We start from the raw sequence: 27,173 nt of genomic DNA, 5'->3' as shown, positions 1-27,173 counted from the left end.
ACAGACAGACAGACTTCCTGGGAGCCTTCTGTTAGCACTTCTGGGGTCGCCTTGGTGACACACTATAACCAAACAGTTGCCAGTGTATTCCTGAGCTGTGACAAAGCTTATTCTGCCCCCCCCACGTCAAGTTTTATCTTTGTTTATCATTTGAACATGTGTTTTTGGTATGCATGTGTGTATGTATCTGTGTTCGTGTGTGCAAGTACATTTGTGTGTATACATGCACACGTGTATGGACACTTAAGGTTGATGCCTGGTTTTTTTTCAACTTCTCTATATTTTATATTCCGAAGTAGAGCCTCCAGTGAAAGTGCAGCTTGACAGCTGACTGCAGGGATTCCCTGTTTCTACCTCCGGCAGGCTAGGGTTATGGAGGGGACAGGCATCGTACCCATCCAGATTAGATTTAAAATATGTATATGTTTTATACATATATATATGCATGTATATATGTATATGTGTGTGTATACACATACATACATACAGAGAGGGAGAGAGAGAGAGAGAGAGAGAGAGAGAGAGAGAGAGAGTCTGTCTGTGTGTACCACTGTATACCTGTTGAGGTCAGAGGAAAACCGGTAGGAGCGAGTTCTCGTCTCCTACCATATGAGTCTCAGAGACGAGACTCAGAAAATCAAAGTTGTCAGCAAGCACCTTTACCTGCTGAGCCATTGCACAGGACCCCACCTAGCATTCACTTGATTCTAGAAATCTGAACTGCAGCTCTCACACGTTATAGCTGCCTGTCTCCCGGGCTCTTTCTTCTTCTCTTCTTACAGTTACGAGTAAATTCTTACTATAAATAGAGGGAATTCATTACACCCTGCATCCTAAATGAGAAGATACTACATATTAGAAACAGAAGATAGGTTTTAAGAATCACGTAGCAGAGGGTTGAAAGAGGGCAAAGGGCCTCCTCACCTTCTTTACATCCCGTACCAGCAGATGAAGGGTGTTTGGTGGGCCCAGTCTCTGAAAGGGAAGTGGTCAGCCACAGTAAGTGCAGTTGGAGCTTCAATTTCTGAGCAAAATTCTGCCCCACTGGAGTGTGGTGTTTGCAGTACACTACTGACTCATTTCTTTGATAAGACAAACTCACTGTGATTACCACATTCAAACCTGTGTCAAATACTCTGAATACTTTTAGGGTTCTTGTAGTGTTAAATATCTGCATGTTTTACACCATCTCTGCCACTGAGAACCAGAATGGGGAAGGAGTTACAAGTTTTTAAAACTTGAATTGTTGCGGTGTAGGCAAAGTAAATTTCATCCTACCACTCGCTGTTCTGACACAGCACCACTCCTAACTGCTAAACCTTGTTTTCACGGTAGCCCATGGAAACTCGAGGGTCCCAAGCAACAGCTGAGAAACAACTCTGGTGACTGTTCAGTCAGCTGATGCCTTAGGACATGATGTTATCATGCTTCCCATGGTTTATCTGGCAGATTTTAGCCTTTTCCCTGATGTGTGAGAGCATCACACAGACCTTCATGATAAACTGAATCTAGTGATGTACCGTCCCATCTTCCTCCACATGAACTGCAGCTCCTGGGAACCTCCATGACCCCAGGGTCTCTCTGCCCAGCACTTTTTTTTTGGGTGGGGGGATAATGTGTGTCAGTGATGGGCATATTTTCAGTGCTAGCTCCCCTCCACTCTTCCTCCTGGGATGCTCACGGTGTTGTAAAGCTCCTCCAGCCTCGGGATGGTGAGGAAATGCTGCATGTTCACTCCATTTTCAATGAGAAGCTTCACAAAGTCAACCCGATCTAAGACAAGAGCATCCAGCATGGCTTGCTCCAGGGCATTCACCTACAGGAAACCAGAAGAGAGATTAAGACCTTAGGTCATATCATGGAAAGTTCTAGAATGTTCTGAGCTGAATTCTCTGAATTTTGGTTTGTTTGAGTTTTTTTGTTTTGTGCACATGCATGTGTGTGTGTGTGTGTGTGTGTGTGTGTGTGTGTGTGTTGATGAGGGGTTGTTAACCTGCTGCTAGGAATTGAGCCCATGGCCTCACATATGCCTGTCAAGAGCTGTACTAAGCGCCTGCACCCCAGTTTGTAGTCTGTGGTTCCCAGAGTTGTTTCCTTTGAAAAAAACATGTCTTAACCTTCTCTCCTCCATCTTCAGTCTGGTCCACACATGCTCTGTCAAAGTTTGTAAGTGATTTTATTTAAAAAAAAAAAAAAATGAGTCAAGGAGGGCTGGAGAGTTGGCTCCGAAGTTTGAAGAAGCACTTATCACGCTTGAAGAGGACCCAAGTTCAATTCTCAGCTCTTACATGGTAGTTCACAGCCGTTCTGCTAACTCCAGTCCAGTTCCAGTGCCTTTTTAATTTCTGTAGGCACTAGGTATGTACATGATGGTGCACATACATACACGCTGGCAAAACACACATGTAAAATAGTAAAAATAAATAAAACTAAAATTTCTAAATGAGTTGAAGACAGCATCCCAGTGTTGGCCCATTTAAGTTCTCTCCGCTATCTCCATGACCATGTGGGCATGTCACCAGCCAGTAGGGTGCCGTGGGTGTGAGTGATGACCACAACTCCTATTTATGGAACAAAGGCACCACTCTGAAAGGAAGTTCTGGTCATCTTACTCAGTAGTAGCTCTCTCTGCTTGGCAGACATGCAGACACTTGGTGCAGGAAAATGTGGGAACAAAGCACATGTTTAGAATTCGTGCCACAAACTCCCTTTGACGTGGTAGTGTAGAGATGGGTGATGGGAGGCTGGAGCCATTCCTGTGTGATGTTTCCCAGGTCTCCCTGCTGCTGAGACACAGGCAAGCAGGGACTCAGCAGTGGCAAGCATACGCCACAGGGACAACCAGTCCTCCTTAGGAAGCAGTTGTGACCACCAATGACTTCATCGCAGTGAACACACTAAGGCCACGACATCTTGGCATTAACCGATTCATCCTCCATCTTGGCAGGGATGAAGCAAAGGTAACTAGGGTGTCTCCCCCCTACCCCACCCAGAGAGCTATGGCGATGCCAGTGCAGAACTCTGAAGACACATGAGAAAGGACATGAGCCCATGAGCACACACCCAGTTCAGCAGCTCGATCTTGCGGGGGTCCGTTTCTTCCTCCACCTCCTCTTTCACTTTGCCTTTCTTCTTGCCTTTGCCTTTTCCTCTTCCCTTGGTGGTGGCTGTGGGTGGCTTCTTCTCTTTCTCTGTGACTTTGGTGTCCACAGGAGGGGCCAGACTTCCCAGGGGCTGAAATCACAACAAGCATATTGGAAAAGGGAACCAAGACTGCCCCTTATTCTAAGACAAGCACAGCAACACCCTGGACTCTACGTGCACGCACACACACAAGTATACACACATACCCACATGCTCACACACACACACACACAAGTATATACACATTCCCACATGCTCTCTCTCTCTCACACACACACACATGTATACACACATTCCCACATGCTCACACACACACAAGTATACACACATATCCACATGTTCACACACACACACACACACAAGTATATACACATTCCTACATGCTCTCTCTCACACACACAAGTATACACACATTCCCACATGCTCACACACACACACACACACACACAGCTCAGACTCACACACATCCACACTCCTGTATAGCACAGATGCTCGTATACATTGTAAGGCACACATTCATATTCGTGTGAACAGTGCCTCCGTGTGCACATGGTAAAGCTATACACATCCATGGTTAATGCTGTGAACATATACATGAGTAGTCACACACGCATACACACCCAAGGCATACTTGCACCAGCACGCACAGCCATAAACACATGTATACACACCAACGGTCACTGTGGCCTAGCTGTCTGGTGAAGAAGATCTTGATTCTGTGATGGGCACAAAGAGTTAGCTGGCCTGGTGCAATGCCTGTATATATTTGAGGTGAATAACATGTTGATTGATGGGTGTATTTTGAGGAAAGGATGATGAGAGGCTAATTAAAGGGTCCCAGAGGTGTGCTGATAGTCCTCTGATGATAGTACAGCGTGGCTGTGAACATGTCAGAAGCAACAGGCATAACGCAAGTTGCTGTTTAGGGAGATGTGAGCTGGCGATCTCTGTGGATGAGGCAGCTCGGGCAGGTACCTTGGAGTCGTGCAATATTGTGATGGGTGAAGGCTTCAAGGGCCTGATGCAGTACAGTGACAAGCTGAAGACCTCAAGGACAAAGGATGCTCACTCAGTGAAATAGGAGTGAGAAAAAAGTGTGCCTGATCCCCTGGGAAGTGTGGGACTAGGAGCCTGTCACAGTAACACAGCCAGTGTCCGAACCACCGAACCTTCTGCTGATGGCCTCTCCCCACCACCTTTCTCCCATCACGCTGTGATGGTGGGTTGTCTGCTGACACACTCTCTCCTCTTCACTTCTTCTTCTCCTTGTATTGCTGCATCTTTCTGTCTGTCCGTTGCTCTGGCTTTGGTCACCGGTGTCTGTGCTAATGCCCATGTCTGGGGCATCAGCCAGCTCCCTTCATGTTAGGCCCTTAGGTCATCTGACTCAATGGCGGCTTCCTCCCTTGGGTATCTCTGCCAGATTCCTGGGCACTGCAAGCTCTGGGTTTTCTTTTTCTGTGTGGCCAGTGCTTCTCGATGCCAGGGCTCTGCTGGGCTCTGCCCTCAGCCCTCTCCCTTTTCCTTTTGCTCTCTCCCTCAGCAGCCTCACTGGTGCTCATATGACGGCTCTTTACTGATGATGATCTTCCCTACTCCTCCCCAGAGGTCCTCTGGTGAACTTGGCAGCATGGACGCCTCACTTTTGTACGAGCCCCTGTATTCGCTTTCTGCTGTTACAATGAAACACCAGGGGCTTGACACTGTATACCTAGCCTACAGTTTTGGAGGCTGAAATGCCAAATAACACGGGGCCAGCTCTGCCCTGGACCTCCTTGTAGCATCACAAACATGGCGGGGGGGAGGGGGGAATGGGGACAGCCACATCCTGGAGAAATCACCTGGTGAGAAAGGACGTCAGAGAATGGGAAGGAGGGGCATCCCAGCTCTTCCTATTCATCACAACCTCTCCCACAGGAGCTAGCCATAAGGTTGAAGAATGACAGCAACCCTGCCCCACGGCAGCGCCCCCAGTGTCCTAAATACCTCCTACCAGACCCCAGTTCTCCAACCTGTCTCCACTGCAACCCCACTGCTCTAGCGACAAAGCTTTTAACTGGTGACCTTCCAGGGACAAAAGTCCTTAGGATGCCCGCTATTAAAACCAGAAAACAAACAAAAACAAAGCAGAAAGTAAGAGCTGTTGCTGAGGAAGTGGAGGGCACCCAGGAGAAATCTCCAAAGCAGTCCGTTCCAGTGTCTCTCCTGTCCCTAACTTATCACCTGTAGGACCTGTGGAGCTGAGTGTCCTTGCCGATGTCTCTCCCTCACTGCCTGCCCTCCACTGTGATTGGTCCTTTCCTACATGCAGGCATGTTTCATGCCCAGAACTGCTGGATTCTACCCTATTCTTGCATTTCTTTCTGTCTCCACTCTAGGTCCAGATGCCCTTTCTCAGTTGAGTCATTTCAACAGCCCCTTAGAGGGCCCAGCACAGCTGCCATGGATGGTAGCCTCCCAGGGCTTCTGGCAAGTCAGTCCAAAGCACCCTGGGACAGATAAAGAAACTATTTAATGCACACTTACACACACACACACACACACACACTCATACACACAGAAACAGACAGACAGACAGAGAGATAGACACAAAGAGAAAATAATAGTGATTATAATGATATTGCCAAATGAGTAAAGGCAGCCTATAACCGAGTGCTTCTCAGCCTTCCTAATGCTGTGACCCTTTAACACAGTTCCGCATGTTGTGCTGACCCCCGAGCCATAAACTTACTTTGTTGCTACTTCATAACTCTAATTTTGCTACTGTCGTGAATCATAATGTAAATATCTGCTATGCAGGATATCTGATGGTGACCCCTCCCCCAGAGGTTATGACCCCCCAGACTGAGAACTGCTGCTATAGGATGAGGGAATATATGAAAAAATATGAGAGAGGATTAATGTTCAGATTGTCTGTGGAACTCCTAAAACCCAATAACAGAAATCCAATTTGGAAATAAACGAAAAACATGAGTAGCCATTTCTTCAAAGAATTCCACAAGTGGATGGCACGGATGCTCAGCACACAAAGGGAACACAAATAAAATCAGCTGGGATGCCATCCCAACCCACTAGGATGGCTATTATGGCAAAACAGCGATCTAAAACAATAGGAAAATAACACGTTTCTGAGAAAACAGAAGTGAGAGTGTTTGCACTTTGGGTGCAGACATGAAATCATGAGAGTGTGTGAAAAGGTCATGGTAACTGCCAAAAACCATGAAGCATAAAATTATCACTTAATTATGAATTACGACAGAAGTTCACTTCTGGATATATTCCCAAAGGAAATGATGGCAAAGCAAAACTCACATGGACACCTGCACACCCACATCCACAACAATGATAGTCATGGTGGCTGGATGGATGAGCAGTATGATCACACACAAGGTAGGACTCTTTCTTCCCCTTCCTGCCTGCCTGCCTTCCTTCCTACATTCCTGCCTGCCTTCCTTCCTTCCTTCCTGCCTGCCTTCCTACATTCCTGCCTGCCTTCCTTCCTTCCTGCCTGCCTTCCTACATTCCTGCCTTCCTTCCTTCCTGCCTGCCTTTCTACATTCCGGCCTTCCTTCCTTCCTGCCTGCCTTCCTACATTCCTGCCTGCCTGCCTTCCTTCCTGCCTGCCTTCCTTCCTTCCTGCCTGCCTGCCTTCCTTCCTGCCTTCCTTCCTACATTCCTGCCTTCCTTCCTTCCTGCCTGCCTGCCTTCCTCCTACATTCCTGCCTGCCTTCCTTCCTACATTCCTGCCTGCCTTCCTTCCTTCCTGCCTGCCTGCCTTCCTTCCTACATTCCTGCCTTCCTTCCTTCCTGCCTGCCTGCCTTCCTCCTACATTCCTGCCTGCCTGCCTTCCTTCCTACATTCCTGCCTTCCTTCCTACATTCCTGCCTGCCTTCCTTCCTACATTCCTGCCTGCCTTCCTTCCTTCCTGCCTGCCTGCCTTTCTTCCTTCCTGCCTGCCTGCCTTCCTTCCTTCCTGCCTGCTTGCCTTTCTTCCTTCCTGCCTTCCTTCTTTCCTGCCTGCCTTCTTTCCTTTCTTTCCTTCTTTCTTTCTTCCTCTTTTAAAGACAGAGTCCATCACTGTGTAACCCTGCTGGCCTGGAACTCACTTTGTAGAACAGACTGGGTCTCAAACTCACAGTGATCAACCTGCTTTTGCCTCCCAACTGCTGGGATTAAATATGTGAGCCACCACAGGATACCAGGATAACAGATACTGTTGCTTTAAAAAGGAAAAAAAAAAGCCTTCCTGTGAATCCTACCATTCAGTCCCAGTTGTATTTGCAGGACTGAGCAGCACACATCCTGGCCAGCTTCCAGCCCTCTCCGGAGCCACCCTGTTCTCACTTTGTATTCCAGCCATTCCCATTTCCCTGCACTTGTTTTGCCTGTTCCTTTCTTGCCTCGTTCAGTTTCACCCTCCTGCAGGGAAGGTACTCACTCCTCATGGCCACCAGCTATCTACCTGTCAATCACCCAGACTCTGAGTCCACTCCGCAATGTCTTTCCTGGAATTCCATTACAAATTATCACCATATATACTCTGCCGATTTTCTACACTTTGGAATCCAATAATTAACTGCTTTTCGTTCCACGCCAGCCTCCTTCTCTCTTCTGTCTCCCACCTTCATGTCTGCCCCAATGAAGACATTGTCAAAGGCTTTTGTGAGTCTAGTCTATTAACTTCCAAGTCCCCAGCATATAAAACAAGGGCTCTAGATACAAGTCTAGACACTTCCTAAATTAGTGAATAAAGGATGCAGTTCTAAAACATCAAGCAAGTGTGAAACAGCAGTTTGTCTCCCTGCCAGGCTTCTGGGAGTGGAGAAGGCACAGCATGTGTGCCTGATATGGAAAGAGGACTTTCTGGCTGCCTTCCAGGATGCCTAGAGCGCCGTGGGTAACCTCAGGAGAAGAGCTTGTAGCCCAGGCTGCCAGAGCCTATGGTCCCAAAGAGGGGCTTCAGGGTCTATCCAGAAGAGGGCAGCTGATGGAAGAATGTTCTGTCAGACACTTTAAATGTGGATGCTCCACACTAGCTGTAAAATAGGTTAAAATGGAATATTATGAAAGAATTCCAGAGCACAGGAGAAAAGCAGTAACCTAGAGAGAGAGCGGGTATTGATGTCCTTTGCTTCAGCCACAAGGAAGAACTGGAGTCTTACAAACTGTGATATGGTTGTGACGTGGTAGACTCAACATAGCAAAGTAAGAAAATAATAATAATAAGGAACAGAATCCCCATCCCATCTACCTCACCCCTACCCCTGGGTGCTGCTACCTGTCTGGCCCTACAACAGACACCCTTTGAGCTGTGGAATGAGGGTGTGTATAGCAGGGGGTGTGCATGACAGAGCCAGTGGGGATTTCTGCACATGGGTTAACAGGAGGGAAATGATCTTTCTGGGCTGGGGTTGTGGGGTGGTGAGTGGAGTCGGCGCAGGCAGGTGAGATCACATCCAACACAGGTATACGTTGTAGGAACCACACCCTTAAAAGGATGTGGGTTGCAATGGACCACATCCACAAGGAGGGCAGTTTGTTTTAAACTTCAGATAGAGGTTAAGCAGTTATTGCTGGAAACAGTGCCTCTGGCATCCCTTTGGGATCCTAACGTGGCATCCTAGCCTGTCACAAGACTTATGGCCTGATTTACACTTTGATTTTTGGAGCAAAGGGTTGCTTGGATTGAGGGAGTCACTTGCTCATCATACATGCTATGTGTGCTAAGGGTATTGATGGCTTTTGCTTCAGCCACGAGAAAAAGCAGGCAGACAATAGAATTGGAGTCTTACAAACTGGGATATAGTTGTGACATGGTAGACTATGTCCCATGGCCACACAACTTGTCCTACATCACAACATACACAATCTTCTGACCACACGCAAACTGTCTCTTTCATATATATTATCACAGGCACAAACATACAAAATATTCCTCAATCACACACACACACACACACACATACACACATCTGCTAATCACATTCACACATACACCTACTAATCACACACAAACACACACATACACACACATCTGCTAATCACACACACACATCTGCTAATCACATTCACACATACACCTACTAATTACACACACACACTCACACACACACAAACACAAACACACACACCTGCTAATCACACACACACACACCTGCTAATCACATTCACCCATACACCTGCTAATCACACACACACACACACACACACACACACACCTGCTAATCACATTCACCCATACACCTGCTAATCACACACAAACACACACATACACACACATCTGCTAATCACACACACACATGTGCTAATCACATTCACACATACACCTACTAATTACACACACACTCTCACACACACAAACACAAACACACACACACACCTGCTAATCACACACACACACACCTGCTAATCACATTTACCCATATACTTGCTAATCACACACAAACACACACATACACACACATCTGCTAATCACACACACACATGTGCTAATCAGATTCACACATACACCTACTAATTACACACACACTCTCACACACACAAACACAAACACACACACACCTGCTAATCACACACACACACACACACACACACCTGCTAATCACATTTACCCATATACTTGCTAATCACACACAAACACACACACACCTGCTAATCACACACACAAACCACCCATATCCATATGTGTTACCCACACATCATACCACAAACCCATCACAGAGCACAGACAGACAGACACTATTCTACAGATGTGATATGCACAAAAGTTACAGGTGTGCATTTCCTCAGATTCACACATGTACATATATATACATGTTATTTATAATCTGCAAATACCACACATGCTAAACTTCACCTGTATATCACAAGCCCCCCCATACTCCACACACATGCTGTGCACAGACTTGCTTCATACGATACATTAAGCCACACCACAGATACTAGACTAGAGACACCATACGCAGCGATCACATCACATATACATCACACATGGAGTTCTCCAGATCCTCCAAAGTTTCATGAAACATGGTCTGAAAACTGAGTGCCCTAGAAGGAATTTCTGCAGTTAATTTTAATGATCTGTTTTTTTTTTTCTTTTCTTTTCTTTCAAAGAGTAAAAACCTTCTTTCACCAGTAATGATGAAAGGTTTGGTGGTTAGTTTCCTCAGGAAGACCCTGCTCAGTGTGGAGTTTACACTTGGAGTCTTTACTTCTTTGATGTTAAACAGCAACATCTTCCAGTAATCTCATGGATTACCCAGATCAGAGATCCCTTAGATCATTTCCAAAGATCCATATCATGAGCAAGGACACACTAACACAGCACCATGACAAGTCACAATTAATACTCTAAACAGAAAACGGTTTCCCCAGGCACAGTGGTGAATGCCTTTAACCTCAGCACCAGGGAGGTAAAGGCAGGAGGATCAGAAGTTCAAGACCAATCTTGCCTACATAAGCACCTTCTTGGTGAGACTATATGAGACCCTGTCTCCAGAAATCAAAAAAACAAAACAAAACAACAACAGAGAAACAGTTTCACCGGCCAGTGTGGACCAAAGACGAAGATCTGGCTCCGCGCTATGTCCACACGGTTCCAAGCCAGTGCCAGACTCAGTTGATCTGGAGCCGACGCGTTGGTTCCTGGGAAAGAAAGAAGAGGTGAGACCATTCCTCACTTTGTTTCTGGACCACTCAAGCTTGGCAGGTTCTGGTTTGGCAACTTGGGCTTCCCACCAGGAACTGCTTTGTAACTAAACACCTATCACTTCCTCCTTTCTTGCCTCCAAATGCCCACCTAAGCTAAGAATTCTGCTTTTTTTTTTTATGTTTCCTGAGAGAAAGCCAGGGGCAACCTCATCCCAAGCCAACTGGGCTTGGTTTCCCGGGAAGGGATGGAGGAGGGACCAAGTAATCCGTGGCCCTCTTCTGAAAAGGAGAGAAATCTGAAACTACTGGACATTTGTCAGAAAGAGCCAAGGACCATAGCCCCGGGGCAGCACACAGCAGAGCCCAGCATAAAGCAGAAGTTCAGCAGTGAACTTCCTCATCATGAACTCAGCTCTGACAGCTGAGTAACAGCTATGGGCAACAATCAGCCCCTATCTCACAAAAGAGAATCTCTTTTACCCTCTCCGAGGCTGATCATTCCTGAATTTCATGCCGAGGTCACCCCAGGCAACTTGGCTGGCTCAGGGTTCTTTTGCTAAAAGTCCTTAGTAAGAGGATGTGAAGGAGTGCTCACTGTTGACAAAGCCCTTGCTAGGCAGCTCTGGGAAGACAAAAAATTCCGGATCGCCGTCTCCCAGAAGCTCACCTTTGAGCAAGGCAGTTAAAATCGCCATCTCAACATCTTGCTGACCCTCGGAACCCATCCGGAACACAGTGACCTGGACAGGGTGAGTGAGAAGAAGACAGAGTTAAGGCGACGTAGAAAATGAGAGAAAGAACTGAGCTGTTAAGAAACAAAACTGAACACAAAGACTGGAGCAATAAAGCAGAATTGAAAGCCTGTTAGACACACACAGAGTTTTCAGTCCCCAGGGGCTCCCATGCTGGTCTTGCTGTTGGAATCCTTGCCTGGATTTGGAATTTATTATTTTGCCTTGGGAAGAGGGTAAGCACCTCAGGATTGCCCAATATTCGACTAGCCATCTGAGCTTCCGAACACATGCCTAGTCAGAAGGAATGTGTTAACATGAATTTAGAATTTCGAATGTGTCATCATCCATGAACAAGGGGTTCCTATGCCTTGTCAGGTTGAAGGAAGTTAAAGGAAGAAATGAGAAATGATCCCTGTGTGTGCAAAGGAAAGTGCATGTGACTTTGTGACCAACCACATCTAAATGTGTGTTTATGTCTCTCTTACCCAGGACTTTATATCTGATTCATGTTCTGAATTTCTGAGTTGAGTGAAATGATGTGACATCACCTCATGTTCGCTAAGGTCTGGAAACACCAGGGGCCCTCTGTGGTAGTGGTTCTCAACCTTCCTAAGGCCGTGAGCCTTTAATATGATGCCTCTTGTCGTGGTGACCCACAACCATAAAATTATTTTTCCTGCTACTTCCTAACTGTAATTTTGCTAGTGTTATCTATCATAATGAAATATCTGTGTTTTCCAGTGCTCCTAAGCAACTTTTATGAAAGGAGTCAGTTGGGCACCCAAAGGTGTCCCGACTCACAGGTTAAGAACCACTGTTCTGTTTGCTTTTCTCATTCCTTCAGCTAGTCTGAAATGAGTTCGAAAGCTGTCTTTTGCGAAGGTCAACTGAAGTATGCACATGGTCCACCAAGCAAGCATAGCAGAGCAGACACAGAAAGAGCTCTCGCTCCTGGAGTTTGTTTGGAAATAAATTCAAGAGACACTCACGAGCTCTTTCTTCTTCATGCACTCCATGATAATTGCTAGCAGCTGATGTGACTGGGACTTGCTGTAATTAAATGTTTTCTGAATGGTGACTAGAAGTTGGTCCCGCAGGGACTCATTTATGACCCTGTTCAAAGGGGGTGAAAAGAGGAAAGGAAGCGAGGGAATTAGAACAGCTCCCTAGTAAACCAGTTTTGCCCCACCCAGTACTTTGGATTTGGTATCACTAATGGAAAAGACTTGTGGACAGGAGACAAAAAGTCACCCGGTCTAAAAGCAGCATTAAAAACTGTCCTAACTTCAGCTCTTTCAAGGCTTATGATGTAAAATAAAGTTGTAAGAGAGACTCGGGCAGAGAGAATTCAGTCAGGAAGCCAGGCTCCAGATCATTCTCATGCTGGTCTTGGGAACTTGGGGGAGGATATCAAAAAAAGCCTTGTAAGTTAGACATTTTGGGGATATCTGAGCGGATCAGGTCAGATGTTTTCCTCAGTCAGACAAAAGGCCATCAAGAGCTGGCCCTTGTCACACGCCCTTCCTACCCTCCTTCGTCGCAGTATTTGTGTGCGAAGGACAAAATGTCAGAGGCCCGTCCACTGCCGTCGCAAACCACCACAGGGACAGGAGGGTCTTCTCTGAGATACTCCAGGACGATAGAAACCACATTAGGGCCACCTTCCACCACGAGTCCCACGACAGGTACACCCTGGCCCAGTCCTGCAACACAACCACACTTGCTGTCCACACAGGCACGAACATCTCCGACTTGTATTCAATGCCTAAACAGCAAAAAAGCACAAACTTCCTGCCCAAGGGCTTTTCCCTCTGGCATAAGTGTTGACCAACACTCCAAGTCAGGAGAAGGCTGACTGTCTTCATCCTTGCATTCAAACTTCATATCATGGCCTCCCGCTATAAACGCCAAACTTCAAAACTCTTAAGTTCCCTGACATTCCCATGTGACACAGGGACATCTGGGCAGAGTTCTAAAGGTGTGGCTAAGAACACTCCTTTTCTGCCTTGCCTAGGTATGAAACGCTGGAGGCAGCTTCCAAAAGTGACCCAGTGTAAGGAGGGCCGGACTAGCCAGAGGGGAATTCACCTCAATCCAGGGCCTCTCAATTATTGGCAATACAACACTGGGCCATTGATTAAAGCACAATCTCATGGATGACCAGTTGTAAAAGGAACAAGAAGAGCAATGAATATATTTGCCTTTTAGGTAGTGTTTGGGAAGTTGAAGAGGCACGTGTGTGTGTGTGTGTGTGTGTGTGTGTGTGTGTGTGTGTGTATGTGTGTGTGTGTGTGTGTGTGTGTGTAGTAGTAGTAGTAGTAGTAGTAGTTTGCTCTTGGTCCTGCCTCTAGAGCCTCTATTGTGGCAGAAAAGTTTGAGTTTCCCCCCATCCTAGAAACATTTCAGGTATCAAATTTTTGGATTGGAGATGATCATTGGTAAAGGGTATGCACATATGCCAAAAATTTGATAAAGCCAAGACTAAAACACTTCTGGCCCCAGTACATTTTCTTAGGGGTGAAAACATGGAGTACTATTAGCCCATTGCGAATGGCTTGTTTCCAGAGCCTGCTCTGATTTAAAACTGAATAAGAACACAGCAATAGATAACATTTTGGCGATAGATCCAGCAGGGTCAACTCTGGGAAGCAGGAAGTGATAGGAGAACTCTGGAAGCTTAGACACTACTGAGGGGACAGTGCTAGAGATGAGTCTTTGTGACAAATTTGCCTACCTCAAAATGTTACTTCTGCCTGGTCAGGACATGTTATATAGTTGTTCCTTGGCATCTACTGGGGATTGGTTCTAGAACCTTCTGACATCCCTCTGGACACCAAATTCAAGATGCTCAAGTCTCATATATAAAATGGTAGAGCATCTGCATTTATACATGCACACATCCTCTTGTATGCCTCCAGAGGACTTATCATATCTGGGATGATGCAATGGCATGAAAGTAGTTATTATATTGTGTTGCTTAGGGATAATAACCAGGGAGAAAGAGCTCCGTCCACATTAATTAAAGACAGACTATCTCTTCCTGGATGTTTTCTGTCCATGGCCAGTGAAGTTCTGGGCTTTGGACCCTGTTAACATGCAGGCTCACTGACTGCTGATCAGGTTTTGCTTGGTTTCGGTAGCTGTGAGCAACATCACAAGAGGGCAAGTAGTGGAAAGGATCCTTGACATCATGGTTCTTGAGAGCCTCAAATAAAATCCACCAGCACAGGTTCTAAGAAGCCTTGAGGATACCAGTGAGTGACCTCAGAGCCTCTGTTTCCCTACTCTGTCCTCCCCCTCCCCTAGTGCACACTTAAGCATTTAGAATAACCTTGTGGTCTCTTGCTGGTAGAATTACAGTGAGTTTATTTCAGCAAGCAAATGTTGAAAGTATATTATGAGCTAAGCCAGCATTCTCAACCTGTGGGTCTCAACCCCTTTGTGGAAGTCACACATCAGATATCCCGCATGTCAGATACGTACATTATGAGTCATAACAGTGGCAATGTTGCAGTTAAGAAGTAGCAACAAAAATAATTTTATGGTTTGGGGGATCACTTCAACACGAGGAACTATATTAAAAGGGCAGAGCGTTAGGAAGGTTGAGAACCACTGGACTAAACCATGAGTAAGAAGTAATGAGAAATGGGCCAAGGTGACATGGCCGCTGTCTTTGAGATTTCCATCCAAGCATGCTTGGGATTCTACATAGTCAGGATCATGGCAACTTCGTTTCCAGAAGCAGGGTAGAACTTGCTCTTGGCTCAGGCTAGGCTCCCGAAACTCTCTGCAGTAGAGGTGACCACTGAGCCCCCCTTTGCTGTCCTTGCCCCACTCAGAGGCCTAGGCAAAGGATGACAAAGGGAAGCCCACAGGTCACAGGTCCAAGCTGAACATACAAGTCCAAAATTACGAAAGCATAAAACAAATCCAACTGATTTATCCACCAGTGCGATCCTTAGGACCGCTGCACTCGGAACTCACGGCGGCTGTGTCTAGCGGCACAGCATCAAGCTGGTCAGTATTCCAGCATAAGGGTGGGGACAGGGGACAAGCTGAAAGTTTCTGTAAGAAGGGGGTCCGTTTTCTTTAAGCATGTGGCCCTGGTAAGCTGACCACACTCCAGTGGATAACCCCACACCTGTGAATGTGTGGCCAGCACAATAGGACTCAAGGAGTCATTTTCTTTTAAAGAGGACATGAATTTCGGAGGGAGAGGGTAGATCTGGGACAAAAATGGGATGAAAATAAATTGTATGAAGCTCTGAACAAATGAATAGGAATAGTTTAAGTTAAGTCTCAGGAATCTACAGTCTTAAGAGATAGGCACCCCGATCTTTCCCTACTTCTAGACTGGGGTGCACAGAGATATTTCTGGTGGTGTTACGAATAAAATTCTGTGAGATCATTTAATAATAGTCTGAGAGAAGTTTTGCATGTGGGAGGTTATACAGATACCTTAGTTCTAACAAGCTTTATCCTCTCACTTGGTTGGGTGCCTTCCTCTCTACCTTACCCTCAGATTCCCCCCAGCAGTGAGTGCTCCTTCCTCAGAGCTGTGCCAGCTACCAGCAAGAATGGTGCCCAGCAGAAACAGATGGCCTGCATCCAGGTCCAGGGACTTCCTTATCTCCCCATCTTAGTCCATGTGAGAGACTGAGGGCTACAGAGATAGACGATGACCCTCCAACACTTGTCTATTATGAATCATACCAAGTCTTTGAGAATAAGGTTTTTTTCCCCCAATAAAACATTAAGGAAAATAATAGCAGTGAGTATGTTGAACAAGAACGAGGGTTAACGTGATGAGCAGACCATCACCATGACAACCATGACAAATAGTGCAAGGGTAAGTCTCAGATCAACTTATGGACTTGGGCAAAGCATCCCATGGCTTCTCCATGAAGGTGATTTGGTTGGTGGCTAGGGAGAGAGTCTGAGCATGGTCCACGGACTTAGCAAGAGTCAAGGTTAAGAGTGCCAGTACCCTCTGGTAGTTTCCTTCTCAGCTGGCTTCCACCCTGGTAGGATGAGCCCTGAGCTGGTGCCCACAGCCTCCCAGAACTTACTTGTGTTGATCTTCTGCAGGGAGATGTGTTTTTCCAGCTGTCTTCGAAGCTTCACCTCAGCACCATACTTGCCCAGGGTGCCGTTGTCAGCCAAGATGAAGTGAGTGTGAGAATTGTTGAGCACAGAGAGCTTGCTCAGAGGGTTGGACATGGTCTGGTAGACTCTTGTTACCTGACAGAAAGCACAGTGTGAACCAAAGCTGCAGAACTTAGATATTAAGATCTACAAGAACCATGCACACATCCCACATGCAAACTTGGTTTTGCTTTGTTTTTTGATACAGGGTTTCTCTGTATAGAACTCTTTGTAGATTGTGGGACTATCTCTTTAGACCAGGCTAGCCTAAAACTCACAAAGATCTACCTGCCTCTGCCTCTGCCTCCTGAATGCTAGGATTAAAGGTGTGTGTCACCACTGCCCAACTACCACATGTAAACTTAAGTGTCATTTTTATACCCTACACTCTGAAGACAATTTTCTTAATTAATGTATTGAAACAGAGACATGTTTCCTTTAGACAGTGGCAACCCAATAATTGAACATATTTACTGCAAAGAAATGAAATTACTGAGCCACCTCTCCAGCCCACCTAAGCACAAATTTTATAGCAACATCATTTTTAATAGACCAGCTATAAACAGCCTAGATGGTCTTTAGGAGCTCCTGGTTAAACAACCTTTAGTGGTGTATTCATATCACAGAACATCACTGAGCAGAAAGAAAGAAACCATGGCCATCTGAGTGTCCCAAGAATTACATGGGAAAGCTCATTCTCCTAAGGTTGCAAATTCCGTTGTGAAAACATTTTTAAAAATTGATAGAGGTATGTAACACCTTAGTGGTTGCCGGGGTTTAGGAGGAAGGAAAGGTGGGAGGAAATTGTTATAGATATTTAAGGACAACAGGGAACTTCCTTTGGTTGATGAGGTACCTTGCTTATACTATCATTTTGCAAGAAGCTTCCATCAGCTTTGCAGGAGCAATGAGTCAAAGGTGCTCTCTGGGATTTCTTATACCAATGTACCAATTTACCAAGATCTCAAAATATGGACTTCAATTTTTTAAAAAAAAGAATGCCAATGCCTTCAGAGGAAACTTACGTCTTTCCCAACCAGGTCTTCCTTATTCTCCACCATGCCCCAGGGAGCGATCCCTATAGCACAGAGCCGGCCTCTGGACTTGGAGGAGTGGTCTTTCAAGGCGTCCCCCACATGGCTGACGACACCTGTGAGCAGCCACATGCCATGTTTCAGGCCCTTCTGTGCCACATCACACCATATCACCAGTGACGAACTTCAGGGGAGCCTACTCTGAGCCTCCATCATCCCTGTGGATCCAAGATGGAGCCTGTTCTCTTCATGAGGAGAACACATCTCACAAGCCTGTGCTCATCACCACCACTGGTCCTGCGTTAACTAGAATTAGGAGCAGAGCCAGGCATGGATTTCTGTGACCCAAAGCTGGAAGTCACTGGGTCTCACTGGTAGTCTTTAGCTACATTCTGCTATCAGCAATAGCTGGGCCACCAGGAAGGTTCCTTAATCCTTCAGTTCATTCTCCCATAATGAGTGGAAACGATGCCTATTGGCTCATGGGAAATGACGTTTCTCCACAGCTATGCCCAGGGAATGGCACAGACTGACTTGGAGGTTCGCTATCTTCAGTTAACCCCACTGAGGTTTGGACCTCAAGTGCCCCCCCACAACCCCCATGTTAGATGTTTGGTGTCTAGCAGAGCACCATTGGGAGGTGGTGTACATATAAGAGAAAGGACCCAGCATGTGGTCTGAGGGTCACTGGGAAGTGCCCTTGAAGAGCTGCCAACTCTAGTGACCTCTCTTTGTCTTGCTCTGCCCAGAGCAATGAGCCAGCTGACCACAGGCCAAAACCTCTAACACCATGAACCAGGGTAACCTTTTCCCTTCATAAACTGATTATCTTAGATGTCTGCTATGGTGATAGAAAGCCACCTAACAAAAACTCATGCTTGTACTATTGAAACAAATCGATCCCAATAACAGTAACACCGTGCTGAGTAAAGTTTACACTGTTGTTGGGATTAGGCTTCCACGTGTCCAATCTTCTAGCAGCAAGGGTGGGGCCCCTCTTACCAGTGCTCACACCGCCGGTGAAGATCCAAGCCCCCGTGGTCATGGCAGCCTTTATCAGACCTTTCCCAAACACCTGCTTCAGCTTGGGCTGCATCTCGAAGCTCTGGAGGCCCCCATGCACAGATATCAAGAGTTTGGGGAGCTCCAGCTGCCAATCCTTCACCATGAGATGGAGCAGGGAGTCTGGCTTGGTGTCGTAGGAAACTCGGATGTACTGCAAAAGAAACGCATGGCGCTCAGAGCCCTCAGTTGGTTTTGTTTCTCTGTCAGAGGGGAGTAGGGATATGACAAATATCCAAACAAGAACTCCCTCGGTGTCTCAAGACTATGTCTTGGGCCCTTTGTTAATCTGCAGCAAAGTGACTAAAGGTGGCCGGATTTAGCAAAGGAAAATATAGGACACCGGTTCCGTGATTCAAGTGTTTGTGTTACCCTGACAGCCACATGTTTAAACTCCATCCCAGTGCAGCTGTGGTGAGTGGTAGGCAGGGACCGGTGCTCCTGAGGCCCACAGGTGTTCACTCATTTCTCATATATGTGAGCACACACCAAGAAAGTGGCACTTACTAAGCAGGGTAGAAACTAGATCAACTGGGACCTTGACTGTAGGCTTCTTAACCTTGAGAACTGTATACAGTACAGTTCTGTTTATAAATGACCTCATCTAGAATGTCGTAGTGTCAAGTGACCAGGCTAATGTGCCTGTCTCAATTTGGATTTTAGATGAATATTTTAGATGGCCTAGTACACTGTCTTTACTAAATGCAGGATATCACATAAGAGTTAGTATAGAGCTGTACTTAAAATGGCCTCTTCTTTTGACTGACATTCCAGCATATCTGAGTGTCTTGTACTTTGTTTACAAACTTGGCCTTGGAAGAATTAATTCCAAACTGACTCAGCTAGAACAAAAGTTCAGAATGTTGGGCAATGCTATCGATGAGTGAGGAGGGAAGTGTTCAAGGGCTCTTCTCCCTCTCTGGGTGAAAAAGACATTAGTGGCCAGAGGCCATGGCCCCTCTGTGCTGCCCTTGTGTGACCATACTAATACAAAGGGAGCCATCCCAGAGATTCTAGTGGTATGGCAGTTGGAACGTAACATTGGACCAATGAAATGAAGTTGCAGAAACTGTACTGAGCATCAGCAGCAGGTTCCAGGCTGGTACTTCCACCTCTCTAGGGCCCTCCAGAAAGGGAGCTAGCCGTCCTACCTACAGCAAGCTGAGAGACCGTTCCCCTCCTCTTGCCACAAAGGAAAGACACGGGGAAGCTGACTTCAGGGGAAAATGCTTGCAGAGACTCCACAAGGACTGAGAAGAATGGCAAGCCCATGGTTATTAATACTGTTTTAAAGAACTTTCTCACCAGTAAGTTGGGGTTTTTTTTTTTGTTTTGTTTTGTTTTGTTTTGTTTTGTTTTTTGTTTTTTGGTTTTTTTTTTTTGGTTTTTTTTTTTTTGTTTTTTTTTTGTTTTTTTTTTTTTTGCCAACTTGACACAAGCCAGGGTCATCTGGGAAGAGGAAACCTCAATTGAGAAAATGCTTTTTATCTATCAGATTAGCCTATAGACACATGTGTAGGGTATTTTCTTGATTAATAATTGATGGGGGGTCCAGCTCGTTGTGGAGGGCACTACCCTTGGGCAGGTGATCCTGGGATGTATAAGAAAGGCTGGGAAAGTGGTGGAGAGTAAGCCAGTAATCAGTGTTTCTCCATGGGCTCTGCTTCAGCTCCTGCCTTCAGGTTCCTGCCTTGAGTTCCCTCTGTGATGACCTGTTATATTACCTAGAAACATAAGATGAAACAAACCCTCTTTCTTTTGGTTGCAGTGTTTAGCATAGCAATACAAAGCAAACAAGGACACCAGAGATGGGGCAAAAGAGCATGTGTGCCACGTTGGGCTAGGGCATGCTTTGTACGGTAGGTTTAGAGCTTGGGGCAGACTCATGGAGGTTGTCATGTACTTGACAGTGATGTCAAGTTCTCATAAATGGGGAAAATCCATCTGCACAGACTCATCTCACAGACTTGTAGTGATGTAAGAAGATTTAGCTGGAAGATGGAGGGAGACCCAGGTCTCTGCATTCTAAGGGCCAGGAGACAGGAGCTGGTGAAGACTGAATTCCCATATACAGCACCCCATCACCCCTCTTACCATGGCTTTATTGGAGTAGCCCCCGCCCTGGAATTCGAGAATCCCGTAGGAGTCTGTTGGGTAGCTCTGGGTGTGCTTGCCGACGGACCATTTCCCAGACTGTGCGTCCACCTGCTTGGTGTCCTCTCCTGCTGTGCTGGGAGCCCCACTAGGCAGTGGGGGGATGTGCTGGTTAATGAGCTGACCACAGCAACATCTGAAAGAAGAGCAAAGCAGGCCTTTGGCAGTGTTTCTCCCCTTCCATCCAGCTAGTGAGTGTAAATTAGCCTGAGAGGATGTGCTGGGACCAACCAGGGCCCCAAGAATATCTTAGTCATCATCTTTATCAGGGACAGAAGTGTCCCCTGAAGTGCCCATTTCCCAAAAAGCAACACGATACTATTTGTATGCCAGTCTGTTTGTAACACTGTGGATGGCTGTTCTTTCTTACTGGATGACTGGTTATCTTTCTACTGTCTCAGGAACATCAACAGGAGCTGGGCCCTGTGAACATTGCTGAACATTTTGTACCAAGTAACCTTCCAGAGTCCTATGGGGCTGCACGGTCCTTCCGGTTTTTTGCTTGCTTGCGTGTTTCAGTGAAACCTTTTTCCTGCCCACGTCTCAGTAAATGTTGGGTTGTCCTGTCCTGAGCTGTCACTTTGAGGATCCTGATTTTCAGCATCTCTGAATTGCTCTGATCCACTCTCCTTTCTAGGCTCCTCTGAGCACATATCCTTTGATCTTTCCAGGCATGTCCAGGGATTCCTTTATCCCTGTCATGGGTGGCTGCCACATAGTTTATGCCTGAACCACCAAAGCTTGGACTGCCCCGTGTGATGTCTTTGTACAAGCGGAGAGTTCTTTCTCCCTACCCTTCTGGCTGCTTCATCAGTGGTATGAGAGCTGATATTTAGTTACTTTCTGTCACTTCCTTTCTCTTTCCTCCTCTGTCCCCTTTCTTCCTTTTCCTTTCATCTCTTCCTCCCTCCTCTTTCTCCTTTCACTTCCTTTTCCTTCTCTCTTCTCCTTTCTCCTTCTGCCTTCCCCTCATTCCAACTTCTCTCCCTTCCTTCTTCCCTGTCTTTTCTTCCTCTCTCCCTCCCCTCCCTTCCTCTTTTCCTCCTTTCTTCCCTCCATTCCTCTCTCCCCAGCTTTTCTTTCCCTCTGTAGAGGGTTGGTCTGGTACTGCTATACTGCCCCGTAAGATCTGGTTACCCTCATCGAGGAGATCTTCATGTACATCAGCCTTTGCTGTGTAAACCTTGCCTCCCAAGTTATTCCTGATTGGTTACTAAAGATGCCTAAAGTCTGGGCTGAGCTGAAGAGAGGGGGCGGGTCAAAGGTTCCCTGGTGTGGGGTCTGAGGCAGGGAGGAGGAGGGAGGAAAGAGGAAAGAAGGAGGAGTTGCCATGGGGTAGGTGGATCATGAGCAGTGACCAGAGGGGCTGGCCTCTTGAAGTAGCCCAGATGGAACATGGCAAAGATATCTCAGGGTTATTGACAGGGAAGTAGACAAAGTAGCATGGAGGGTTGATATCTACCCGGCTCTGGTGCTTTTAAGTTCATTGTAAATATAAAGGTTTGTGTCTTCTATTTTGGGAACTATGTGGTCTAAGTTAAATCCTCGAAATAATATTTCCCACAGCATCTCCCCTCCCTTCTCTCCAGTCCTCCCTTCTTCTTACAAAAGTCCATGTGAATTTTACAACTTGATTTTTGATTTTTTTTTAACAAAGTCACCCAAGTCCAGGGGGTAATGTTAGTCAGACTTTTGTTCCTGTGACTTGGGGAATGAGGAGGAAGATGTTTCTTATTGTTTCAAAGACCTTTGTCCATTGTGGCAGGGAAGAGGAGGAGAGGCAGAGCCAGTCACCTTTCAGTGGCTGGGATGAAGAAAGAGAGGGCCTGTGGCTGAGGGTCCCTTTCTCCCCTGGTTATACATGGGTTCGGGTGAGTGCAGAGACTCCTGAAGGGTATGGGGGCGGGGGGGCGGGGGCCTGGAGGACATGAGACAATGAGATTAGGCACCAAGAAAATCTGAAGCAGAGGGTACCCAAGCATCTGTGTTCACCTACACCAGTGACCCCCTGCTCACATGGATTCCAGGGAGAGCCTGTGGGTAAGTCTCCCCAACTCTTCCAGCTCGGCCTCGGCTCTTTCTCTCAGAGGTGAGGTTTCAGCTAAATCCTCCAAATTACTCGAGTGTTTGGAAGGCTTCCTGTTTACCCTATAGCATGCATCTCAGATAGGTAAGTGGAAACCCTGGCCATCTTGTGAACAAGGGCCATAGTAATTTCACTCAGCCACTCTGATCTTTCCCAGGGATACAAGTTCCTTTTTGTATAAATACATCAGGGGTATCCTGAGACTGTCTAAAGATGTTGCTCCCATCTGGCTGGGAGAGAGCTCACAAGAAATCTGCCTAGAAAGTTCTCTACCAAGGCATTTGCCTCTCAACAGAAGAACTGATTAGCCCAGTGACTCTGTGTTAATGGCTCCTGTGGAGACAGAGTCTGGCATGTCCTTCCTTGCCTCCTCTCCCTTCTCCCACAGATGCTAGAAGAATAGTTGCTGAGACATGCTGGACCAGCCCCATTTGGATCATGTCCCCACAATAGCAGCCGATGTACCTGTTGGGGTCTTTTGTACTGGGAATCACAAAGATGCATTCCCTTTTGCAAAATGTCTTCTCTATCCATGCTTTCTGACCCTGGAAGAGAAAGGAGTAAAAGTGAGATGCCATGAGCCATCACCACAGCTCATGAGGAAGAAATCACATGGGCTTGCAACATGGATCAGGAGGTAAAGGTTTGCCACCATGTCTGATGACCTGAGTTCGATCTCCCTGAAACCTACATACAAGGAAAGAACAGAGTCCTGGAAGTTGTCCTCTGCTCCACCCATGGACCATGACACATGAACACAACCAATCAATCAATCAATCAATATAATTTTTTAAAATAACATGCCATTAATAGGAGGTTTTCTATGCCCCCCTCCAGTGAGTGCCTGTGTGTGTCTGTGTCTGTGTGTGGCTATGTGTGTATCTGTGTGTGTGTGTGTGTGTGTGTGTGTGTGTGTTTCTTTTTGTCAGTGCTGGGAATCAAGCCTATGCCTCACCCAAGGTCTCTACTGTTGAGCTATGGCCTTGTCCTTGCTTGTGATAGCTGAACGGTCATTTCACTGAAGGGGTTTAAGGATCTGCGTTTTGCAAGACTGGTGGCCTGGAAACATGTATTTGTGGTTCCCACTTGCTGAATTGAATTTGCAGGCATCCAGCAGCTGAAGGCATTCTTTGTACAAGGTTCTGTGCCGGGTGTTGTGGAGACATTCCAAGGAAAGAGAGTAGGGAAAAAGTGTCCTTCACCCTCTAAAAATAGCAGGTGATGCTTGAGAAAACACAAGGAGGAGGAGAGGGGCAGTGTCAGGCTGCCTCCGGGACACAAGGATTGAGAGAGATTCCTGCAGTAGCTTTGCCAGCATAGACAAGGCTGAGACCTTATTCAAGTGAGAGTGTACTCCGGGAAGCCCCCTCACATGGGGGAGGAGGAGGCTCTGAGCAGTGATTCACTTGCCCCTCTTGTCTCCCAGTGGGAGGCTCAGCAGATCCCTCTGGAAGCAGATGTTGGAAAGGTCATGGAGAAAGCTGTCCAGGCTAGCTGAGAAAGAGTTAACAGCCTCTTTGTCCAAGAGGCTTCACTCAGTGTGTATATGTGTGTGTGTGTGTGCATGGGTGCACATGTACGTTGTATTTGTGCCACTGTATGCATGTGGACAACTTGAACATCTTGTATGAGTGTGTGTGCCTGTTGATACATGACCAGTATCTTTGGGCATAGGTATATATATATTATGGTTTCTGGGGATGTGGTAATGGGATGGTGTGTTAGATGGTGTGTGTGTGTGCGTGCATGCACACATGTGCCCGAATTATGTATTAGATGTGTAGTATGCATGTGCTGTATTATGGGGAATGTGTGTGACATATATGTGCTGGCTTATGTAGTATCTCTGTGATGATAAGGAATCCTCAGCATGAGAATCCTAAGTAAAATCTTAGAGCAGCATGTCGCAACCTGTGGGTGGATCTTGACCCCTTTGGGGTTGCATATCAGATATCTTGCATGTTAGAAATTCAGATTATGGTACATAACAGCAGCAAAATTACAGTCATGACATAGCATTGGAATAGTTTGATAGTCACCACAGCACGAGGAACTGTGTTAAAGGGTCACAGTATTAGGAAGGTTGAGAACCACTGTCTTAGAGAACCTATTTGAGAGATTAACAGTCTGTTACCTGAGACTAGGTGTGAGCCTGGTGTCTAGAGGGGCAGTCCTCAGTGAAACCTTGATGTCCTCCTCCTCATACCTGACATTGATTTTGACCTTAAAATTGCCTCCCAAGACTGTTGCAGTGACAACCCAGGGTCACAGAATACCTCTCAAGTCAGTTCAGGCTGAGGACCGGATACCCACCTGTTGCTTCCCTAGAGCCCTGCCCAGCCCAGAGACAGCAACAGGACTATGGGGACCCTCCCAAAGCAGTATCTCTGGGCATCTTCAGGCCAATCACTGGTCATTCCGTGTCATCCTGGATAATGGCAATAACTGTAATTAAAATATTCCCGCCAGTGTCTTTGAAAGCCAACGCTGTATGCCTTGCCCTCCACGTGACCATGTGACAATGGTGGTGTGTGTACTGATCGGCTTTGACTGCCAACTCAACACACCCTGGGTTCATCTCAGTGGAAAACTGAGCAGATCAGATTGGCATGTCTGTGGGGGAGTGGTCTTGATTTCTAACTGATAGGAGAGGGCCCGCTGGTTTGTATTCAGTCCAGGACCAGAGTGGACGAGGCCAGTAGGCAGCATTCATTCCTCATGGGTTCCATTTCATTCCTACTTGATTTCTGTCCTGACTTCCCTCGGTGATAGACTCTCCTGAAGGTGTAAGCCAAATAAGTGTCTCCTCCCCCAAGCCCTTTTTGGTCAGAGTGTTTTTATCACAACATAAAAGAAATCACTGCCCTATGTGCCTCTGTGTGTATGTGCATGTGTATGTATGTATGTATGTATGTATGTATGTATGTATGTTTAAGCACATGTGTGCACACCCTGGTGATCAATCAGTCTTAAAGCTTTGCATAATTTAGGCAAACACTGAACCACTGAGGTTTTCTAGCCCACCCATAAATAATTTAATGACTGCTTAACAATGGTCTTCAACTTGTGGGTCTCCTCCACCTCCTGTGGCAAACCTCTATCTCCAAAAATATTTACATTATGATTCATAACAGTAGTAAAATTACAGTTATGAAGTAGCAATGAAAATAGTCTATGGTTGGGGGTCACCACAACATGAGGAGCTGTATTAAAGGACCTTAGGAAGGTTGAGATCTGCCGGGCAGTGACTGCTATGCTGCTGGCCTTGGAAGTGGGTGAAGTTGGAAGAAGAATGCCTCTGCATCTGCTCAGAGGATGAAGCACAGGGAGGTGACTAGAAACTCCATCTAGCCCCAACATCTCAAGCAGAATGTTAGAGCCCAATTCAGCAGCGAAGCAGATGCCTGGTCTGGGATGGATGTCTCCCCTTTGTATGGGATTTCTCAACTCAGAGTGTGCTCTGTTTGATTATGAAAACAAGGTCACCGTGCTTTGGCTGTATGCCACAGATTCTGGAAAATATGCCAACCAAACAAATCCTAAACTCCTGCAGTTAGGTAACTTTTTCACAGAAATGCTAAGAGAGCAGTTCTGATGCTGTTCTATATGTTTTCTGTGAATGAATTAGTAAATGACTGCGAACAAGTTATGGGTAATCAGAACTGGCCTTTCACTGGTGGACAAAGCAGTACAAATATGGGAAATGGGAAGAGATGAATAAAGTGGACCCAAAATTAAGTTATCAGCATGAAGCAACAGTTTGTGATATGTCAAGTTATATGAGAATAGGTGTGTCATCTTTCTATACACATACGGGAACATGGGGCATACATGCATACATCCATATGACATGATGAATATGTTATATATTGCTTAACGTTGCAAACTGCCTCAAGACCTGGAGACTTAAAGCAACAAGTAGCTATCTGCTCCCAGACTGTGGGATCTGGGAAGTGAGTGTATATATTTGGTGCTGTAAGTGAGACCGTGGTGTCATCTAAGGAGATGAGTCCAGAGAGAAACCATGTGACTCAGAGACTTGGCCCTCATTTCATCTCTTTCCATGCGAGCCTCTCCATAGGTCATCAGACTGAGCAAACACTCTGTGACCTAGTATCTGAGGCCTGTCTTGTTACCTTCTCATAGTCTGCTCAGCAGAAGTA

At 46.3% G+C, this 27,173-nt stretch overlaps 1 protein-coding gene across 1 annotated transcript in view; it reads right to left on the bottom strand.

Moving 5' to 3' along the window:
• Positions 1-27,173, bottom strand: part of TRPM1 (transient receptor potential cation channel subfamily M member 1) — a gene marked incomplete at both ends in the record, with an annotated part of 117,539 nt that overhangs the window by 44,951 nt on the left and 45,415 nt on the right. The window contains 12 exons of the mRNA XM_080913675.1: positions 925-975; positions 1,682-1,816; positions 3,064-3,234; positions 10,689-10,789; positions 11,463-11,535; positions 12,519-12,642; positions 13,058-13,232; positions 16,599-16,770; positions 17,700-17,824; positions 18,711-18,924; positions 20,865-21,060; positions 23,476-23,555. Coding sequence (XP_080769801.1) covers positions 925-975; positions 1,682-1,816; positions 3,064-3,234; positions 10,689-10,789; positions 11,463-11,535; positions 12,519-12,642; positions 13,058-13,232; positions 16,599-16,770; positions 17,700-17,824; positions 18,711-18,924; positions 20,865-21,060; positions 23,476-23,555 — 1,617 coding nt within the window. The remainder of the gene's footprint in view (positions 1-924; positions 976-1,681; positions 1,817-3,063; positions 3,235-10,688; positions 10,790-11,462; positions 11,536-12,518; positions 12,643-13,057; positions 13,233-16,598; positions 16,771-17,699; positions 17,825-18,710; positions 18,925-20,864; positions 21,061-23,475; positions 23,556-27,173) is intronic.

This window comes from Micromys minutus (assembly GCF_963924665.1).
Source record: "Micromys minutus genome assembly, chromosome: 3".
NCBI lineage: Eukaryota > Metazoa > Chordata > Mammalia > Rodentia > Muridae > Micromys > Micromys minutus.
The sequence above is the reverse complement of the archived record's forward strand: the minus strand, read 5'-3'. Positions and strand labels throughout refer to the sequence as shown.